Source organism: Oreochromis niloticus, linkage group LG22, assembly GCF_001858045.2.
Source record: "Oreochromis niloticus isolate F11D_XX linkage group LG22, O_niloticus_UMD_NMBU, whole genome shotgun sequence".
NCBI classification, from domain to species: Eukaryota; Metazoa; Chordata; class Actinopteri; order Cichliformes; family Cichlidae; genus Oreochromis; species Oreochromis niloticus.
The window spans coordinates 9,706,844-9,729,464 of NC_031985.2; the positions used below are offsets into that span (position 1 = coordinate 9,706,844).

The 22,621-nt window shown below is 42.5% G+C and overlaps 1 protein-coding gene across 5 annotated transcripts in view; it reads left to right on the forward strand.

The window, feature by feature from the left end:
- cica (capicua transcriptional repressor a) overlaps positions 1-22,199 on the forward strand; it is a 52,687-nt gene extending 30,488 nt beyond the window's left edge. For 3 of the 5 annotated variants that reach the window (XM_013277106.3, XM_013277105.3, XM_013277108.3), the window contains 17 exons: positions 3,152-3,251; positions 3,374-3,556; positions 3,870-3,996; positions 4,908-5,080; positions 7,508-7,640; positions 9,432-9,514; positions 9,817-10,648; positions 11,053-11,195; positions 12,346-12,506; positions 13,752-13,995; positions 15,194-15,482; positions 15,671-15,837; positions 16,775-16,920; positions 17,662-17,813; positions 17,963-18,097; positions 18,182-18,307; positions 18,981-22,199. In XM_013277106.3, coding sequence (XP_013132560.1) covers positions 3,152-3,251; positions 3,374-3,556; positions 3,870-3,996; positions 4,908-5,080; positions 7,508-7,640; positions 9,432-9,514; positions 9,817-10,648; positions 11,053-11,195; positions 12,346-12,506; positions 13,752-13,995; positions 15,194-15,482; positions 15,671-15,837; positions 16,775-16,920; positions 17,662-17,813; positions 17,963-18,097; positions 18,182-18,307; positions 18,981-19,243 — 3,457 coding nt within the window. In that variant the 3' untranslated portion in view covers positions 19,244-22,199. The remainder of the gene's footprint in view (positions 1-3,151; positions 3,252-3,373; positions 3,557-3,869; positions 3,997-4,907; positions 5,081-7,507; positions 7,641-9,431; positions 9,515-9,816; positions 10,649-11,052; positions 11,196-12,345; positions 12,507-13,751; positions 13,996-15,193; positions 15,483-15,670; positions 15,838-16,774; positions 16,921-17,661; positions 17,814-17,962; positions 18,098-18,181; positions 18,308-18,980) is intronic. The other 2 variants (XM_013277109.3, XM_005459091.4) reach the window with 2 other exon arrangements.
- The last annotated feature ends 422 nt before the right edge of the window (positions 22,200-22,621 follow it).

Below are 22,621 nucleotides of genomic sequence, written 5' to 3' on the forward strand. Positions count from 1 at the left end.
TCAACACTAAATCCGTCTTTTGTTTTTTCTCATAAAATGACCAGTCATGTCTTGTGAAGATAAGGTTAGCGTTTCGTTTACTTGTCATTATGAAACTGCTCATTCATACATAACAAAAAACTGTCATCAGCTGCAGCAACAGCTGTAAAATCATGTTTTTCTATTGTTGTGTTGATAAAAAATAATCTAATAATGTACAGTTTAGTCAGGTTTCTGTACTTGAGTACAGTGAACTCTTATCAACACCTGTACAGCTACAGTTCTTAATAAATTCATTACACCACCGCACAGTAAAAGGTTTATTCCTCAGCTACACTAAATTAACAGCATTAGTAATGACCAAAATCATTTTTTATGTTTCTGTAGTGATTGTTCCACCAGTATGTGCAGTCGCTTAAGTCAAAATTGTATTTTTAATACTAAAATATACATTTTTAAATGTACTTCTTTACAAAAACTCAAAATATAGTAATGTCCATGATTATTTTTTGATTCACATGCCAAATTACAGTTATTTACACTCATTCATGAGCAGAGAAATTGTTTTAGAAGTTGAATGTCACACTTGATTAATGTCTGACTTTTTTCTGAAAGTCAGTTAGTGTTTTCTGTTTTTTTCCCTAATCAATGCCGATATAATTTTACACGAGGTTTTGACAGATTTTTAAAAAGATTTCTGTTTTCTTGGTGGTCTATAAAAAATCGTGTCAAGCAATGAATGCATATGGCTTATTAACACTTTCTCATCCCTGTACCGATACCCATGCAGTTTCTGCTGATCCAATACAGTCTTTTTCACTTTCGTGAGCAACTAAGCTGCTAATACAAAGAAACAAAAACTAGATAGAATCAACACTCAGTCTAACCACTATCTAAATTCACAGATTAGCTAAGCATTTGTGCAGATTATTGTAATGCATGCTATCAGATTTCTTTTTCTTTTTATTATCTGATGCTTGTTTTCCTCTGACATTACAGCTCAAAACAGCGAGCAAACAGTTTGATTCAGCAATACGTGGAATTTTTTAAAAATGTATTCAAACTATTTTTTTAGCTTGTGAAAGAGTTTATTTTTGGATGTTTCTTCCTTTGGGGATGGTTAATACTTCCAGTATTGTATTCACAACAACAATCTCTGTTTTCTGCAGTCACGATCACCTGATATTCATGGATGGATTATTCCATGTAAGGTTAAACAAACAAAGGTCCCACCTGATGCCCTCATAATCAGCTAATTTATTTATAATTTTAGTAAATGTAAGTTATATAATAATTACAAAATTTGAACTTCATATTATGAAAATGTTCTGAGTTTCAGGCCTCAGAGTACATAGAGGTGGGTAGTGATTTGGTCCCTTTTTCTGCCATGTGTGACTGAAAAACACATTTAAGCTCTGTTAAAAACTGTAACCAAATCTAAAGCCAAAATCATGTTTTAGCCCAGCATGATTTTTCTGTTACAGACTCAAAGCAGCCTAATGTAAACAACAGTAATGTTGAAATAATATTAAAAAAATAAAGCACACCAGTGCATTTACCATTCATTTCAACTGCTGTTTACAGCAGCAAGTCAAACTAATTCCAGGTTTATGTATGTTTGGTTGCCTTTTCCCAGAACCAGTTCAGTGTCTCGGGGGAAAAATGTAGTTTCGTAGCAGAAAAAGCCGTTTCAGTGGAATTCACTGAATACATTCTCAGTAGTTAGCAGGCTTAATGATAGCGACGTTTGCTTTGAGGTATCGGCACAGAGCTGAAACGCTACTAAAAGACAATATCAGCCACAGTCTGATCACCCTGCTGCCCTCTGGCAAGGGATACAAAAGTATTTGCTGCTGAACCACAAGACTTTGAAGCCGTTTGTTTCATCAATCTGAGACGACTCACTCATCCACCACATTCCACCACAAGCCTTTATTTCTATGACTTAATCATTTATTCATTAATTTATATGTTTTGTTTTTTTTGTGAGTAGCAAAGGGGATTTTTTGTAAAAACCCAGCCTTGTTTTGATAATTAGAAATTACCACAGAATCTTGAAGAGGTGAGAAACGTCGTGCCAACTAAATTTACAGCAGATGAAAGATACCGGGGGCACGAAGTGGAAAAAGCAACACAAATGGAAAGAACTGCTCCATTATTTCATGATTGCAAAAAAACTGCAGGTAACCACTAAAAAGGAAACATTTTTTGTGGTTTCTGCAGCATGACATTTCATGCTGGTTAAGTGGTTACTTCATATGAAATGCCACAGTGCGCTGAACCTTCCCTTCCTGCAGCAAATTTGTGAAACAAAGTTAAAACATATGAGGTGGAGGAGTGAGATATCTGAATAAGCAGGCATTACTGCATCAAAGACCCTTCTGCTGCATTGCTTTCCAGAGAGTCACTTGGAGTATGTAACTACACTAGTATGCTTTTATATTTAAAATGTGTAAATGTTACTCCAGAAAACCTTAAAACACAGACTTGTGATATCAGTGCTGACCTAGTTTTAGTTTCCATATTCTGGGATTGTGTTATAGTTAGACTGGAGACAGATTCACTCCCTGACTGGGGCTTATCGCTCTCAGAAAATAAACATTAAAGCCAGGCTCACATATGCCTGGCAATTTAAGTCTTCTCACGTCTGTATTCATTTTACATTTTTGTGTCATCGCTTGATGATGGATACTCATCCCAGTAGGACTCTAATGTGTTGCTATATTCGCTTTGTAATGACTCACTGGAAGTTTTCAAGTGTCACAATTTATATCCAAAATCACATTTTGTTAGAATGACTTTTGCCAACTTTGAGGATCAGTATCATAAGCTATACTGAAATTTAAAAAGCAAAACTGAACTGCATTTTAAATGTTCCTGTGGGGTAAGGGGCCAGGATCATCTTCTATCTAAAGTTATTGTAGGGAAAAATGGGAATGTCGAGGGTGGTCCTCACAAAGGAATCTCTGGTCTTTCTTTTGAGTTCTTCTTCTGTAATATTTTTTGTGTCACTCTGCTTTCTGCCAATGCAATCATTTGTGGTCGGAGATTATTTTTTTTGGAAACTGTGGTAAAACTTCTGGACAGAGGATAGAGCCTCAGACTGAGGAATCTCCCTTAAATTCCCGTCTCAGTCAGTCTCAGTTTCACTTTTCTTTTTGTGTGGATGCAGATTTTCCCCGGGTTTGGCCAACGATCCATCGCCTTCCACTGGAACCATTAAGAGACGCACACAGTCCCTCAGTGCACTGCCTAAGGACGGAGACAGAAAGGTCAGTCCGGAGTGCACCCAGTCAACCAGCAGACAAGATGTAAAAAATAAAAGTAGAACACCAGATGGTGATTGCTTGTTAAATGTCACTACAATAAACATTCATGTCCAAACTTTAACCAGAGGGAGAAGGACCACATCCGCCGTCCCATGAATGCCTTCATGATCTTCAGTAAACGCCACCGGGCCCTGGTGCACCAGCGACATCCCAACCAGGACAACCGCACAGTCAGCAAGATCCTGGGCGAGTGGTGGTACGCTTTAGGGCCCAATGAAAAGCAGCAGTACCATGATCTGGCCTTTCAGGTAAACAAACTCCCTTAAGTTCTTCTTCTTTCCTCCTATTTTATTACTTCTGTGCTTTTTCTTGTAATGAATTGGTTAAATGTTTTGAATTGAGTTTACTGCTAACAGGTCTAACACATTAGCCGCTGTAAACATCCAGTTTCAAGTGGCTTCTCTGTAATTATCGGATAAAAAAAAAACAGGGGGAAATTTCATGAGCTGTGAAATCTGCAGCAGCTGGTATTCAGAAACTGAAACTGCATCAACAGAAAGTTGAAGACCTTTTCTCCTCCTCTTCCTCCTCCTCCTCCTCCTCATCTTTCTCCTCATCCAGGTGAAAGAGGCCCACTTCAGAGCCCACCCAGACTGGAAGTGGTGTAACAAGGACCGCAGAAAGTCTCTGTCAGAGGGCCGGGGTACCCCAAAGGAGCCACGGGAGAGGAGCATGTCAGAGAGCATAGGTGTGTGATGATCACCTCTAATCTGCATGAAGAGCTAAAGGGAAAAAAAGCATCTGTGAATCGTTTCAAACCTTCATAAGTTCTGCAGTGAATTTTAATACCAACTGTTAAAACAGTTACTTTTGCTATGAAGCATTGATTTTTTTTTTTAGATCTTCACATAATTTATGTGTATAAAACTTATTGAGTTTGCTAGGTGTAATATAGTAATATAACGAAATTTAACAATTTATCCGAGCAAGTCACAAAAATACTGGTGAACTGTACAAATCCATTTCTTACTCAGGTGATTTTATATTTTCATACCCACAAAAAAAAAAAAAAAAAAATCAGCACATCAACAGATCAGATTATAGAATGACCCCAGTCAGCTGACAAGTTCAGATCAGGGACCTTCAGCACTCTTACTCTCACGTTTTTTGTCTTGGTGTGACGTAAACACACCACTTTAGGTTACACCTGTGCTCTTTTGCCCCTCCCTAAAAGCTCAAACTCACTCTGTTTTCAGGAAACATGAGTTAAAGAGAGCCATCGTTTAAAAAGCTCCATCTAGAGGAAATAAAACTCACAATGTTTCTCTAGATGAGCCAGGGGAAGGCTGAATATCAGTATTAAATAATCACAAAATAATTGTGATTATGATTTTTGCTATAATGGAGGAGTCTCGTCTTCAATATTAAAGTGATTTGCTTGTATTTTATTATAAAATGCACAAAGTGTTACACACATTTGTATCAAGTGTCAGGCTTTTGTTCAGTATGGACAACAATAACTAAACCCCTCGACTGTCAGAATATAAAGGAGCGTTTCTGAGTATAAACGTATTGATTTGAAGCTGTATTGATCTGCTCCTTGATGATTCAATGTGATATTTGATCTTTGTTCTCAGTCTGCTCTTCTCTCTTCCCCAGATGCCCACTCAGAGTCCCAGGTGCTGGAAGGGAAGGGGGGAGGCTCGGGATGGCCAGGGGCATCGGAGCGTCGAGGAGGGATGTTTGGGGGGCCGTCTCACCGTCCCCGAGCCTTTTCCCAGAGTGCAGTGCACACCCTGGAGCAGAGGGAGTGGGAGAGAGACCTGGAGAAGGTGCGAGGTTGTTAATCTGTAGCTGCCAGGCAGCAAACAGACTCAGGAGATTTAAGACTGTGAAGAAAGCTGTTTCAGATCACTGGATACCACCGACTGGTTACTTACCAAACAGTGTAATTTCTCAGAAAAACACCCACGTGAATCTATTTAATGTGTCAAGTTGAGTGTATTTAACAAGTTTCTTAGAGCAAAATGCATCCCAGAGTGAAATGAAGAAGCAACAGAGTGAAGTAACTTAAAAAAAACCCACATGAACTCAGTGGTTGCAGTGTTTGTGTGTGCCTCTGCACGCACACCGCAGACGTGTGTCCCTCAGACCGCAGAGCGTTTTGGCCGAATGCTGTTCAAAAGCAGTTCAAATGGACTCGCTCGGTGCTTTGTGTGAGGGCTCGAGTTGTTGCTGCTGAAAACCCAGTGGAAGCTCTGGGGGAGAGCAGCCTCCAACTTCAAAGGTTTCGCTTTCTACTTTTTTAGTGCCTTTGAAGGTATGAGACTGGTGTTTGCTGCTTCGCTCCTAATCACAGAGGAGTAGGCCTACATGCGAGCGCTTTTGTCTGAAGGCGTTCATCTGATGCCACGGGCGTAAAGAATGTATGCATGCTTTAATAATAGCTGCATTACTTCTGTCTGATTTCTTTAGAGTTTATAAACAGCACATCTTCCAACACTAACGCTTTTTTCACGGGTTTCTCCCATATTTTAAGACAATCCCATTTTCCAACATCTCTCTGGGAAACTCCTGGGAATTTGTGTGAGCTTCAGACTTTATTGTAAATAATTGGAATACATGCATCTGTTACCAAGGTTACCTCGGTTGCCAGATTGTTTGTGAAATGCTGTCTGCATACAGAATTCACATACCGCATGTAATTATAATAGGATTTTAATCCATCTGGTAACCCACAACATGAATTAAGAGGTGTCTGTTTCACAGCAACATGCATCGGAAAGGTGACTTTAAAACACAGCAAAATAAGTAATAATGCCTCGAGCAATGTGTGCAAGTTGCTGACTTCAGTTAAGTTGGAAAGAGGAACCTAGACCAGGATATGTGCACACATTAAACTAATGTCTAGGTCTGCTTTCTTTCATCTGTGCAATATCTCTAAAATTAGAAACATCCTATCTCAGACAGATGTGAAAAATGAGCTCGTGCATTTGTTACTTCTAGGCTGGACTGTTGTAATTTCTTACTATCATCAGGTTGTTCTAAAAGCTCCTTGAAAAGCTTGAGCGAGGCTCAGTTGCCGCAGTGAGAGTACTGGAAAGAGAGATCATATTTCTCCCATACCGAGATCTCTCTGTTGAATCCAGAATCCTTTTTCTCACATACAAAGTCCTAAATGATCAGGTCTCGCTGTATATTGAGAAACCTCATAGTATGATATTATCCCAACAGAGCACTTTGCTCTCAGACTGCTGGCTTAATTGCGGTTCCTCGAGTTTCTAAAAGTAGAATGGGAGGCAGAGCCTTCAGCTATCAGGCCTCTCAGCTCACAGACTGGATTCAGGAGACAGACACCGGCTCTACTTTTAAGATTCAGCTTCAAACTTTTGTTTTTGATAAAGCATATAGTTAGGGCTGGATCACACATTCCTGAACCATCCCTTAGGTATGCTGCTATAGCCTCAAGCTGCAGGGGGGACTTCCCATGATGCACTGAGCATTTTGTTCCCCTCTGACCTTTTTACACACTTTGCACTGCATCTCAGTAATGTTTGTCTTCTCTCTCCCATAGTCTGTGGTATTTATTTGTCTTCTATTCTTTCCCTTTTTTACTTTTCTCTCCCCCGACCATCCCGGGAGATGCCTGCCCTGACCCTGATTATGTTGCAGGTCTCTTCCTGTCAGAAGGGACTTCTTCCATCCTACTGTCACCAAGTGCCGCTTATTTGTCTGATTATCTGATATTGTCGGGTCATTATCTTACAGCATGAAGCACTTTAAGGCAGCTGTTGTGAATTAGCGCTATAGAAATAAAACTGAATTGAACTGTCACAACTTGAGGTTTACAAATCAATTACTCATACATGAAATATTGTAAAACCACCAAAGATACCCCTCCCCACTCATATTAAATTACACAACTAGTTACAACCAAATTAGGACAAATAGCACTGGTTGCTCTGTGCCGTGAGAAGAATGTGCAGGGACCAAAAACACAGGGTAGTTCCAGATCACTGGTTATACTGCAGGACGTAGCTTAAAAATGATTTATTTTACATTTTTCAGGGCAAACTTTATTTAAACATTCAGTAACTTTAGTGGCATGCTGTGTCACAATCACAATAAAATACTTTTGTCTCCCTAAAAAAATAAAATCTCCCATATTTTGGACATAAATGTTGGCTGGTGTCATTCAGTGTCAGTGATATATTTTAGAGAAATCATTTCACGTGCTGTCTTTCGTTCTCCACTTTCAGGAGGACGGCGCAAGTTTGTTTCGCGGCCGTCCGCCGCCTCAGTCGCTGTACCAGGGTGGGGCCAGCGAGGACGTGACTAGCGATGAGGAGCGCATGGTCATCTGTGAGGAAGAGGGAGACGATGATGTCATGGGTGAGTGAGATTATCTGCAGAGTGATTTTAGTGAGGTTAGAGAGTTTCATAACCAGAGAGTGATAGTTTCAGTTCCCATGATGGCCAGTAAACTTCTGTTTTCTTACTCAGTGTGACTCTGTCAGCAAATACCTAATGTTGGAGAAAAAAGTGTCTCTGTCATGCAGCCCTAACACTTCAGCTGCTAATTGCTAGTCTTAAAATATCACGACCACAACAGCACATAATTCCCAGTGTAGCTGTGAAAGTCTGGAGGCAGCCTTAACAACCTTTGTTTCATTTGCTCTGCAGAAGAAATCAGTTCATAGTCATAGGTGTAGATTTTCCAGTCAACCTACAGGATACTTCCTTCTCACTATTATAAACATGTGTATTTCACTACGCCCAGTAGGAAGCAAAGACTTTTGTTGTTTAAAAAAAAAATAACAGTGACGTGACTCATAAGTATAACAATGCCTCTGACAGGGCAGGTCTTGTTCTTCGTCATTAATCTTCCTCTGTGAGCTCACGCAGCTACTAGATCTTTTGTGACACAAGTAAATATCCCTGTCACGCACACACACACGGTATTAAGGATCTGCAGGAGAGAGCGTGCAAATGCAGGAAACTCAGGCAAGATTAATAAACAAAAGGCAAGGTTTAAATGGCTGATAAATACTTAGAAGAGTCCAGTTAGGTCCAGTATAATTTCACAAAGAAAGCAGAAATCTAAAACAGACACACAGAAGGAAAAACCATAAATAGCATTAAAAAATGGATGTAGCCACCATGATGTCACCCACTGATTGGTGAAATCCCGCCATTTTGGTGTGACCAGTGTGGGGACGAAAGGCTGTTTTCACATGGACTTCTATATAACAGGAACCAGAGGCGTCACCCCCTGCTGGTCATTAGAAAGAATGCAGGGTTGAAGCTTCACTTCTGAAGTGACGTTACCGCCATCTTTTTTACAGTGTATGGATAATACTGAGAAAAGCTGAGAGTGGAGAGACAAGAATACAGTGGATGTATACACAGGACTGAGTGGACTCAAGTGAATACAGATGAAACTAATGAGGGCGGGGCAGCAATCACAAAGGAACAATATGCAACGAGAACGTCATCACCAAAATAAAACAGGGAGTAAGAAGAAGGAAGGAGACTGACATATGGACAAAACAGAAGGAGACAAAGACAAGGAAATAGGACACACTTTGAAATAGAAGAAAGAGTATCAGTTAAATCGAAACAGGGAACATAACTCAAAACATTAACAGCAAAAAAGACAGGGCTGTTTTTCAAATGACTTAGAATAGAAAGAATTCATTCATCACTCAGGTGAATAGGTGACATAAGCACAATTAACAAAAGACACAAAAGAAGGCAGAGTAGTGAATCGTGCCTGTGTGTGTGGATTCAGCAGGTGTATGTGAAATAAAGCAGGAATAAAGTAATCAGAAATCCTCAGAGCCTCTGTTCTATTTTTAACTGTTATGAACTGTAATAAAGACATTTCAGCCAAAAATTCATGAAAAAGCCTTAAAGTGCTGGATGCTCTAAATGTTCTGACACATAACTCCAGACCTCTCGAAGTGTCCTCCACACTCCCACATCCCAACAAAATCTGAACCCATGAAAGGTTTGAAGTATGCTGTGTGTGTTTTGTGCACTTGTGCCGATATTTTTTGAAGCGAGAAAGTAAGAAAGAGATTAATGAAATTGATAAGGCTAAAATGTTTTGTAGGTGAATAAAGAATAAGTATTAATAATTATTCTAATAATAAAAGAGGTTGTGTGATGTTTCACCCTCAGAAGATTCATGTCCTGAAGGCTCCATCGACCTCAAGTGTAAAGAGAGGGTGACAGACAGCGATGAGGATGAACCCGATGGACAGGTACGTGCAGGGTTTAAAGAGATGTTCATTCAACATGTGTTTGTCTTATTTGACTTGTTCTTGGAGTCTGTAAAGTTAGAAATTTAGCACAAAGCTTTTTCTGTTAGATCGAAAGTGATTCTGAGTCATCAGCATTAAATTAGCATCATATTGTTGGTGCTTTATTTTAAGCCTTTTTCTGCATTTCTTTATTCCCATCGAGCATTAAAAACCCACAGATTTTTCAAAGTTACTGTAAGTTGAGAAGAACTTCACATATTAACTTTCCCCCTTTGATCTCTGTGCTTCTCTCTTCCCTCCAGCATGGCTTCCAGCCTGTGGCTCGCTCCTCTCTCCCCTCCTCCTCTCCCTCCATCATTCACTCCGACTCCTCCTCGGCTAAAGGGAACGGTGGCGGTAACGGAGGAGGTCCTGAAGACGGGTCAGAGAAGAAGAGAAAGAGAGGCGCAGACGGAGGAGAGGATGAGAGCGATGGAGCCCTAAAGACAGAGCAAGCAGCAGCGGGTGGAGGAGAAGGAAATGGAGGAGGTGGGCAAGGTGTCTCCTCTCTCTCCATCGCCCAGCCTCCTCCACCGCTGGCTCAGCAGAGTTTGACCCCGGTCGGCGTCCGCATGGCCCCCACGATGGTGACCAACGTCGTGCGCCCCATCGCCAGCACGCCCATCCCCATCGCCAGCAAGCCGGTGGAAGGAGCCATCACCCTCAGCACCCTGCCACAGGACAAGAAAGCCACTCTCCTGATTGGGGGTGGAGGTGCTCAGCAGCTGCCGATCACAGCAGGGGGTGGGTACCTGTCGTCCTCCTCCCCTGGTCCAGTCAGTGTAACCCCTGTAGGAGGCAGCAGCCTGCTCACTAGCCTAGGTCTGGGACCCGCTCAAGCAGTGGAGCTCCTCTCCCTACACATCCAAAGCCCCCTACCTGTCCTCCAGCTCCACCCCACTGCTGCCACCACCTCCTCTCTCACACCTCCCGCCTGCCCCACGACCCCGGGACAGGCGCAGTACATCCTGCCCACCGAGAGCCCCTCCTCCCCTCAACTCACTCACCAGCAAATCCTCTCCCTGCCCGCAAATGCCGCCCTGGCCAATGGCGTGCACTCGGGGGCGGGAATCAGAGTCAGCCCCGGGACTAGAGGTGAGACAGAGAGCAAAGATTGGCTGAGAGAGAAAAAAAATGGCAAAAAAAAGTAAAAATGTCTTTCTTTGATTTTTCTTTCTGCTGTTCTTCCCTTCACTACAGTAGATTTGATTGGCTTACATAAACGGGAGATAAATGATTGACATGAGTTATGAGTGCCCGCCGCCCGCCCACGTCCTAATCACTCTCTGTTCATAAGAAGCAACAGGACGTCATTCCACCTTGTTATCAGCAAGGAATTTCACTAGCATCCGTAGCTGAAACGTTCCCTCCGTCTCAGCGTGTCTCCACCCACCGCCGCTCCTCTGATGTCTTCACCTCCCCTCTTTTGACTCGATTCATCTGTTCCTCACGCTGAGTGATTTAATTCTCTCTCTCTCTCTCTGCTTCTCACTAATCAGTCCAAACCCAGTCGCCAGTCTTGCAGAGCAAGATGTTGGTTCCCATGGCAACAGTGAGAACCGGGTCTACTCCTCCTCATCCTTCCATTTCCCTGGTGGCTCCGCCTCTTCCCGTGCAGAACGGCCCTGCGACAGGAAACAAGGTAAGAACACGGTGTCAGAGATAAATACCTGCCAGCCCGGTGGCTCAGAGCAGCAGCGGCGTTAAAACCCGAGTGAAACGACAACAAAGCAGATGACACGAGGACGTTCACGCGTGTTTTACTGATCTGTTTCCTTTTCAATGATCTGATTTGGAGCAAAATTTTCTGTCTGAGTAAGAAAATTAGATTCACACATTACAAGCAGCCTTTTACTCTTATGGTAAATGGTAAATGGCCTGTATTTATATAGCGCCTTTATGGTCACTTGTGAAGTTGAGTTAAGTTGAGCGTTATTTAAATTAAAAGATCATAAAAACTCCACGTGTAGAATCATCAGTCAAATCTGATGTCAGAGTGCTAAATTTGCTACAAAATGAGGTTTTAAAAAGCTTTCTTTCCTCTGAAAGTGAAACTTGTACCTCTTACTTCAGCCCTCTTTGTGTTGCAGAGTCCTCATATACGGTATTTTTCAAATCAGAATAATTTGAATGCCATGTCTCCTTTTTATAATATATCTTTCAGTGCTCAAGGACACCCGATTTGTATCATTAATCAGGGGACCTATTATCCTGATTTCCATCTCCATGTTTCTTTCTTGGACTTTATTTACAAGACAACCCTTATCTTTCTTATACTGAGTCAGTTCATGCACCGTCTGAAAGAAGTTATTTTATCTCTATGATGACCATATAAAGATATCGACTCTTTTGACAGATCTCTATAAGCTTTTTAATTAGAGGATGGTCGTTAGTGAGGGGGCTGTCACATTTGTGGACTCCAGCTTTGTTTCTCATTCTTAGGAAGGAATTAAAATTTCTCACAAGAACAGAAAAGTTTAAATCGAAGACAAATGCTTTATTAGTAATTGTGCTTTCACACCGTGAGCCAAACTGAGTGTGAATTACATGTACGGCATTGCTTTCTTTGTTTTTCGAGCTCAAAGGTCTGCTTGAGATGTTATTATAGGCTGTAGGCTCAGAAACCTGGCTTTAATTCTTTTGATTTCTCACAACCATGAAAATACATTGTATGTTTATAGCTTTTAAATACTGGATACATGACTGAGAAATGATAAAATGTGAAACCTGTTCTCTAAAAAGCTGAAACCTGGTGAGGAATTAATGGTGTTTTTCTGATTCCCCCACTCCAGATCATCCAGATCGCTTCCATGCCTGTTGTGCAGACCAACGTCCACCCTAGCGGTGCAGCAACAGTACATCCTGGGAGCCCCTATCCTGTTTCCGTGGCAACGGTGATGACTCCCGGTGCTGCGCCCCCACAGACAGTTCTCCTGACCTCTCCACCCACCAGGTCAGTAACACAGGCCTAACACCTGAAAGACAAGCAAAACGTGCCCTGACTAAACTCTACTGGGCTAATGCGTGAGCTGGTCAGAAAGGACTCAGAGAAACTGGAGTTCAACTTTAAAAGATGCTGTCAGATATTGATTTTAGCTGGGTCATGCCATTACTTAATGTGCAGCAAATGCAGATAAAGAAAGTCAACACTTTGAGCACGATTTAATTCTCCATTATCCCTTGCAGCCATGTGAACTATGACACCAACTATAAAAAGCCTGACACTTTGCAAAAGACAACTGTTACACATGGAGAAGTTTCTGAAAGTTTCTTCAAAGCTAGAATGATGACGTAGTATTTTATAGACAGTAAACTAATTTACACCCAACATTAAAACCATATTTATTAAAACAAACCCAAGATTTACCCGACCCAGCTGCAAATAAATATTTTCTTCATACAGACTGTACAGGGGATGAATTTTGATACACGTTATGAGTACTGTTAGTGTCTTAAGTTATGTAACTACACAACTAAAGATACAACTAATGAGACAGCAAGCAGCTAACTGATCCAATTTTAGAGCCTTCTGGAGAATTTTAATGCATTTATGCAACACATAACATGGTTTGCTGTGCAATTAATTATACTAACACACTGTGTGAGTTAGCTTTGGTGAGTTAAATTCTAGTATGTTGTTAGTCTGTTAGCAGATATGTGTCTGTGCATTGCAACCATACAGTTCATGGATGCAACCGTCAGGCTTGCTAGCATTATCTAATAACTTAGCTCTCCACTCGCTCGTCTTGTAAAACAATAACAGGGCTAAAAAAGTGCAACACAACAGCATGGGAGAGGCAGGATAAGAGGGCATGAACACAGTCTGACAAAAAACAGACACACTAGATATGCACAGAGGGCTGACTGGGGAACAAAGCAAAGGTGAAAGCAGTTAAGAAAGGCAAGTCAGACATTCAGGAAGGGAGGGAAAAGTAACAAAGGCAGGAAGTTAGATTGCATTAAAACATATGACTAACCTAACATTCAGAGTAAAATAGGACGTATCTATAAGGCCGATAACTCACTGGCAAACATGAAGTCAAAGTCAGATAACGCAGAAGGAACTAGAAAACACAAAACCAAGAAAATAGGACCATGACGCCGGTGGCTACGACCATCTTTTACGTACGCTAATCATTTTGTTATTATTTTATGTATTATTTCTGGTCACTACTGATATGGCTTTTTTCTCGTCCAGGATCACGTATGTTCAGTCAGGTCCAGGTGTCACCACGGCAACGCACCAGCAGGGTCCACAACCCCCTGGTCCTGCATATCTCCAGTCTTCTCTGGCAACCCTGGGCTTCACCGCCATCGCCCCAGCTCCACAAACCCTGGTTCAGCCAGTCGTTGGTCAGCCTCCGCTACTTGCCCCAGCTCAGCCTCTAAGCTGTCAATCACAGAGCTCTCCGGGACAGACAGCGGCCACCACCGGTCGTCAGGTAAAAAGACATTTGCACAGTATCAAATATCACTGCAGTGTAGAGGTGTGTGAGTGAAAGTAATGATAAAGATGTGAAGAAAATTACAAAAGTAGTCTTCATGTACATGTTTAAGTACCAGACTTCTTCTAAAACAGACCCCAGACAGTTCAAAGGGACCGTCTCACCTGTTGAAGGAGTTCAGGGTGGTAACGCCCTCCTGTTCATACTCTACATCCATGACTGCATTCTCAGACATGAGAAGTTTCACATGTCGCCATCATTGAATACAATAATTAGAATTCATATTAGAGAGGAAAATCAACAATTACTCAGTGTGGTGCACAGAGAACAAGATACACACTGTAGGCTTTGTAGCCCCTGTTTTGGATGAATTCCCACCATCTCTCTCGGCAAAGTCTAAGTCACCACAATCATTAATCCCACATTTGGACGTGGCTGTTGATTTTAGAGAAAGAGAGGCCTTATTCTAACTGGAAACATCACAAACCAGTATGAGATGTGGATTTCCAAAGACCAAAAGGCTCAGCAGGTGAATAAACCCACCCAAAACATCACAACATCACTGGGATCAGTGGACCAAAAAAAGAAACTGTCCAACCTGCTGCCATCTGGCAAGCAACACAAAAATAAAGTAAAAATAATTATATTAACCCAACTTAAGTAGTTACTAATTTATGGTATTAAAATGCTAAAAAAAAAAGTACTTCTGTAACTGGAGGCTGTAGCTTACTTATACCACTCTGTGTTGCAGTCGAAGTCACTGCTATGTTTTGGTTTTTCTTTTTAAAACAGACACTACAGACTAGTTTTCCTCACTCGCCAGTGGAATATGAAATAGTTAAACATCATCAGAGCGCAAAACAAAACAAACACACAGTAATCAGCCTCAACACTAAACCCACTGACAGGTGAAGTGAATTAGATCATCTGGTTACAATGTGATGGTCTGCTGGAAAACCTCGTGTTCTGGCACAATCCACAAAATCTTCCCGATCAAGCATCAAAACAAGCTGGACATACAGATCCCAAAAGTATCGTTGCCAATGTCCCGGAGTTCACAGGACGCCAGCAAAGACCCGGTGCAGGGAGGGGTCAGACCTGTTTTTGGCAGCATCGTGTCTTTTTTAATGCTGTTGCTGTTCTCTTCAGTCTATTTCACCCGCTGACATGCCTGGTTTCCTGTTTCCTTCTTCAGGTACTAACTGCCATCTACCCTGCACCACCCGTTGCTCTGCCCACTGGTGTGGTCTCAGTGACGCCTGTGCCGCCTGCAGGGGCGGCTCCAGCTCAGGACGTGGCGAACCCTCCCTCTCCGCTGGCTGTAGGGCTGCAGGGTTCAGCGGTGGCGACCCCTCAGCCTGGCATGGGAACAGAGGTGGAGGTGAAGCACGAGAGCCAGCTGGATGCTCAGAGTGACGCTCAGGGGTTGTCGAGCTGTGTCACCAGCTCCTCGACGGGCACCTGTACAAGCAGCATCATCGCAGGTAATGGTCCACTGATTTAGTACACTGGTGGATTTATTTGTACTTATCTTATAGTGTAGTGTGGGCTTAAGAATGTTGAATGTCATCCCTCTTAGAGAGACGTCCACTTGTAAAGGAAAATTACAGCAATGTGCAACTTTTTTAACTGGATAAGTAATTCGGTAAAAATGATCTATTTTGTGTTTTAGTGAAAAAAGAGGAGGACACCACTTTGCGCATCAAGGAAGAAAATTTGAGAGATGGATATGAGAGAGAGAAACAAAGTGAGATGGACGACGAGCGAGAGAGCTGTGACAAGAAGCGAGGCAGAGAGACGGAGAGAGAGGAGCTCAGCACGGGCAACAGCAGCAAAGAGGTGAACAAAGCCGCCTTCGCTCATCTAGTTGTTTCTCACATCAGTTTTAGATAATACTTTTTATATCTGAAGTTTTTATCTGTTTACCATATGTTTCTCCGAGTGAGTCGGAATCAAACCAAAAAATATCTGTGAATGATACAGATTCTAATTCAGAACTTGTGTGAAGTGATTTTGGAAGTTTTCACAACAAATCACAATTTTGAAATACAATTAAGAGACTTTTGAACAACCACAGATAAATGTGGGGCGGCTATTTAGATTTTTTTATTTTAATTTTGGTTACCGGTGATTATCAAATCATGGTAGTCGAGATAAAGTGATTGTTTTTTACATTTCACTTTTCTCCCATGAATCGAGTTCCCCGTCCTAAAAGGTTGTGCCAGCTCCAGATGCTGCCTTCATCTACCACTATAAAATTAAAAGAAGGACTGGTGATATTTCAAACAACATATAGACAGATGTGCTTTGAGATTTTGGCTCACCCTTTAGTGTGCACTGGGAACAAAGTATCTGTAAGTCATTCACTCAGAGGAAGTAAAATGTTTCGACATTTGAGCCTGAGAGAGAATCAAAACTATCGCAGCTGCTTTTGTCTCTGAACTGCATCAAGTGTCCGTCAACCAGTCTGCTTCCAGCAGCTCTCCACTGTCATCCTGCCCCCGTCCTCCACCACAGACATCCAGCAGTGGAGGTGTGAGCCAACAGAGACCTCTGCTTGCCCACACAAGGCATCCACACATCAAACCCTTTTATTTTTTCATTTGAGTTACGTTTAAAGTTCCTTGAACTTTAAACCTTAAGTTATTACAATTATTACAATTATTGGCCAAAATAATTCTGCGTTGACAGGAGAGTTTAAAAAGCTCCTTGTGTCCTCAGAAACAACCACACCAACAGTGTTTTAACAGATGAAAACCTCGCACTCTGTTCCCAGGCTGGACCTCGTTCCCCACCTCCACCACCACCCTCAGGTTTGGAACCCCCTCCTCCTCCACCTGCAGAAAGAGATCCTCCCTCTTCCTCAAAGAAGACCAAGTTTCGGCCCCCGCCACTCAAAAAGACGCCTGACCCTCATGACAAGTAAGTGGGCTGATAAACCTTTATGTCAGAGGACTTCTGAGATTCTAACGTTACTTCTTATATTTTCTACAACTGTGTGGGTTTGTTGGTTTAAGCAATCTCAGATTCAGACTGTATAAACTAATGTGAAACGGGTAAGTATGCATTATAATGAAGCCAGATTTCATCTTTGGCTGCAAGAAAAGCTTTTATTAAAGTCCAGAGCTGCTCTCTCCGTGGTCAGACTGAAGTTTCATAGAATCGTTGCCAAATCAGAGAAAAATAAGCCAAGTCTGCCAGCTCTTTCTGGCTTTCTGGTCTTGGTAAAAATAAAAAAATAAAAAGAGTTCCCTTCATTTTAACAGTTTACATATTTTCAAGCTGAGAGAGCGCATACAACAGGAATGAATCTTATGTAATTTTGGCAGCTTGAAGGGAAAATAGCAGCACCCTGGACAGGACTCCATTTGTTGACTTTATTAATGAGCACTCGTTTTAAAGCGTAGTGGCATCCAGGTCTGTTTTTAGTGCACGGCCAAACCTCCAACTTTCTAAGATTATGGTGGAAACTCTGTTTACTGAATGTGAGTGGGCAGAGTGCTTACTCTTGATGTTCTTTATTTAGATGGTAGGAAAGTAGCGTGGAAGCCGCAGAGGCGAGAAAGTCACGGCAGAACTCGGCCTTAAGGAATGTGAATACATTCAGAGGTCGTCCCTTGATACTTGAACCACCGCACAACTGGACTGTGTTTGTGTGTGCAGGCTCCTCTCGGAGACGTACTTTGAGGAACGCTTTGCTGAGCTGCCAGAGTTTAACCCAGAGGAGGTCCTTCCCTCGCCCACTCTGCAGAGTCTGGCCACCTCACCGAGAGCAATCCTGACCAGCTACCGCAAGAAGAGACGCAACTCCACGGGTACGAGTCAGAAATTCAGAGAAGACTCCAAACTTTAGATCTGAACAACTGATATCCTGTGGAACAAAATCTCCACATTCAGAGTCTCTGTTCTTCCTCTTTTCCTTTGCTTGCCTTTCTTTATTCCTCACACCTCCGTCTCCCTCCAGACCTTGAGCTGACTGGGGAAGACCCGAGCTCCCCGAGGAGAAAGACTCGTCGCCTGTCCAGCTGCAGCTCAGAGCCCAACACCCCCAAGAGCGCCGCCAAGTGTGAGGGAGACATCTTTACCTTCGACAGAGCAGGTATGACGTGTACGGCACCTACACTCTATCAAGAGATGCCGAGATGGCCTGACACTGGTTTGACGGGCCTTTCTGTGAAACCAGGTCCAGAAGGCGAGGTTCCCCCGGGAGAATTAGACAGGGTTTCGTACTCGTCTCTGCGCAGAACATTGGATCAGCGTCGGGCCCTCGTCATGCAGCTGTTTCATGACCATGGCTTCTTCCCCTCAGGTAAGCTAACAGTAGATAAGACATGGCGTCACAGGATAAGCAACATACTGAAGCTGCAAACCTGTTAATAACAAAAGCAGTAATGATGAAAATATGTCACAGCTGTGTACTTCCACCAACCACTGTTTACACAAAGCAAGTCAAAAGCAAAATCACTGTCAGACTGAAGCAATGAAAGAAGAATTTGCATTTTTCAAATTATTATTTAATCATTTATTTAAGTGGGAGTTTCCATTGCTATTTTTTCAAGAAAGATGTTTACGAAAACACACACAACACGGTACAGACACTTAATACAAAAAAAGACACCAAATACACCAGACTTTAGAATAATCAGATAAATTATAGTCCAAATAATTATAATCCTTTAAAACGCTGTAATGAAATAAGAAAATGTAGCTTCATACATCTTCTTATTTCGTAGCTCGTCCCATTCGTAGGCAGGAGAGCATTTTAATGTGTGTATCAGAGGTCTAGCTAATGTTAAAATGTCCTGTGACTGGACTTTGGTATGCTATTTAAATGTTACAACAAGGGTGCGGAGGTAGACCTTCCCACTTTTTCATAAAAGATACAATGATGAGTGAGAAAAGCAGCAGTCTGTAACGAAGAGAATCGAAGGGCCACCAAAACCTGCTCCAACATAATTTCCTTCTCCCTCTCCTCTCTCCAGCTCAGGCCACAGCTGCCTTCCAGGCGCGCTACTCAGACACGTTTCCCAACAAGGTGTGCCTGCAGCTGAAAATCCGCGAAGTCCGTCAGAAGATCATGCAGACGGCCACGCCAGGAGCCTTCGAGTCCGGAGCGTTGGCCGAAGCCAGCCCCGCCTCTTCCCACAGCTCCTCTTTTAATCAATCAACCCGGGAGGATGCAGGGGTGGAGCAGCAGGGAGACAAAGGGCGGAGCCCCGAGGAGCCGAAAAGCGAGGGATCGTAAGCTGGAAAGGGCAACGAAGTAGAAGAATGGAGGAAAGACAAAGAGGGAGAGAGAGAGGAGTGCGTTAACCAGTGAGGTCCTATCTACTGGCGCTAATCTCCATCAGACCTGGGCAGAAATGTGGAATATGGTCACAAATTATTCAAACTACTCAAGGCGCGCTTGGATCATCTAATCAGACCTTAAAAAAAAAATTAAAAAGCCTCAAATATGGTCAAATCACATGCAAGTCACGATGAGTCAAGTGCTTCTTGTATTGTTTTCGCCGTTTATTTTCCAAGTATCCAGATTATCTTTAGTTAACCCTTTTGCCCGGGTCTGCTCTCAGCACATTTGTACAGTAGTTTGTACTTTGACACACAAACTCTGTGGTACACACTCTATCTCTCTGGCACACACACACACACACATGCATACAGACACACACACCAGCCCTGGTGCATATGTAATCTCCAGCATGCACATGATCCCACAGAAACACACATACACACTTAACAATCAGACTGTTACTCTTGGTTGGCAGCCCCCAGGAGTTGCTACCAAGGACCACGACACACAAAGGCACTTTGTCACTTATTGTGCAGATGCAGTTTGCTGTTGCCAGCCAGCCAGCCAGCCAGCCAGCCCTCAGATGCCATTGACTTGACCTCTTTCTCGTCCTCCCACTCCTCAGCACAGTGGTCAGGACATAAAAACACAACCCCAACGACCTCCACTGATATTCCACAGCCCCTCGATGCTGCAAGACAGACAGCACACACACATACACAGTACACGCACACACACGAACGCGCGTCCGTACAGCGTGAGTACACAAACACAGTCAAACACCACCACCACCCCCGCCCCTTGGTCTGACCAAGCCATCGGCCTGCACAGTTTTTAGTGATTGTAGTGAGAAGAGAAACTGAAAGCATGAAATTTTATTCGCTCCTGAAAAGAAAAACAAAACAAAAAAAACAAAAACAAAAACAAGAAGGCAGGAGTCGTGATGTAGTGTGACCAATCTTTGCACCTTCAGTTTATCGCCATTACGAAAGACTTGAGTCCTCACTGGCGGGAGCTGATGATCTATATGTCTGTATGTCTGCCGGGGGTCATGACCCCCAAAACCTGTGCAAACAGGCACCATAAAGAGATTATGTAAAGAGACTTTTAGGTTGTGAGGCTTTGAAGAATCAACGTTAAACTCGACACCGACCAGCTCCCAACAGAGCACGGAGAAAAAGGGCGGAAGAAGGAGAAACTGGATGCAAGATTCATATTCCAACGACAGGAAGACGTGACAGCGGTGAATACGGACAACATGACGAGAACCAAACTTCTCTGAATCCCCCCCCCTCCCTCCCCCCATGGATATGATGTTGCTTTCTCTCATTATCGTGGAAATAACCAGTTTTACCGTGGCCTGTTTTTCTCTCTCGTGGCTCTATTGTGTTTCTTCTCCAGCATAAAAAAAATAATAACAACAACAACAACGAAACTCTGGACAAATAAGGGGACAAAAATCAGCGTGTGCCCCGTCTCTCCCCTCCCTCCCCTTCCTCTACGATTTCTCACCAGACACAGAAGCGGGGGAGCAGGGGCGTTTGTCGTTTTGTAAAACGTTGAAATCAGGTGTTTGCACAATTTGTGCGGCCCTCCCCGTCTGGGGGCCGCCACAAGTTAAATCAGGAAAGTATTGTTTTTAGAGATTGTTTTAGTAGTTAAAAAATAATAACTTGTTCCTTATGTTATCAATCATCCTTTTCCTCCCTCCCTGCTTCCCACCTCAGCCCTCTCTCTCTCTTTCTCTCCCCTTTACTGCTCTCCTCCCTCCGACCCTCAAGTGTTGTCTGAAAGTGCCCTTAAGCACTGGTCCCGGGTCAAGCGCTATGTAGCTCAGGATGGTTCTGGTTAGGGTTAGTTCAGGGAAAGCAGATCCTAGACCAGCACTGGAGGGCAGTCTCCGGAGCCCTCCCCTTGTCCCTCTCTTCTCGACACTTTATCCTTTCCCATCAAATGGTGCAATAGGACTTTTTTTTGAAAATGGGTGGGTTATTTTTTTTTTTTCGGGGCAAGGCTCTGTGCCATAGATATTAAACCCAGTCAGACAGTGAGAGGGATGAGCTGTTGTCTATAAGTATGGTATAAAAGAAAACAAAAAAGAATCACGCAATTATTGTTCTTGTTGAAGCGATAGAAAGTATAACTTACTAAAAGTCAAAGACAATTTTTAAATAGCACTTTTTGGCTCTTTGCTTCTCGGGTGAAGAGTGGGGGTAGTTATTATTATTATGGGTATCTCTATAATTTCTCTGTATACAGTTGGATGTGTGAAAAACAAATATATATACCGGTATTTCCATATATGTGCATTTAGGTCTGTGTTTGGGTGTTGTGTGTATGTTTTGGCACATGCAGGTAGCGTGTTATCACGACCAACCTCTCGTTCTTTCACCACGCAGCAACATTATCAATAGTATATTTTTCATTGTATCTACATTCTATATTCTACTCTAGAGACAGTATTTTTATAGTCACCATGACTATTTTGTCTGCCATCTTGACTGTTATCAAACCCAGTTGATTCAGGATATATGTGAAATATATATATGTCTATATATATAGATATGTAGATATATATATATCTATATATATATATAAATACACGCAGGTAAGAAGAAGACTATCAATTCACATTACTTTGGGGTTAGGGCTGTAAAGTGTCTGTCTGCATGCATGTGCAATCACATGCACGCGTGCACACACCCTCACAGACATATGTGCATACACACACGTATGCGTGTACACTGTATGATTGTGCTTAAAAATAAACTGTCCTTACTTTGGAGAAGGAAATTTTAGGATGAGCGATGTGAGTGTTATCTCATAAGCAGGCATGTTGACCATGTGCAATATTTCTAAACAACAAAAAAAAAGACTAAATATTGAAAATATTAAAGTTCTAACACAACGTCTTATGTGCTTGCATTTATTTCATGTCCCTGCATTTCTTGAGTCTTTTATAATGTCGTGTGTCTTATTTGTGAATCTGTGTCGGTGGGAGATGAATCCCGGACTGATTGCAATCTCAGCAAAATCATAATGGCAGCAAAATCCCCAAATCCCTGGAACAGTGTGTGCTTCTCCAGCTGGCATTTATCGAGCATATCAGTGTTGGAAGTGCTTATTGGATTAGAGCAGCCTTTGAGATTCAGGTCATATTGGGCGAGAAGCTGGGTTAAGTTAAGGAGACCTGGTCAAAGAGCTTTCAGTACAGTAAAACAGATGCTCTGTGGGAAGCTGGAGATAACACCTGGCTGCCCACTTCTGAACCCTAAATAAATCCATTGGCCTTCATTAGTTGTTATTTTTTTGTTTACCCAAGCAAGACAT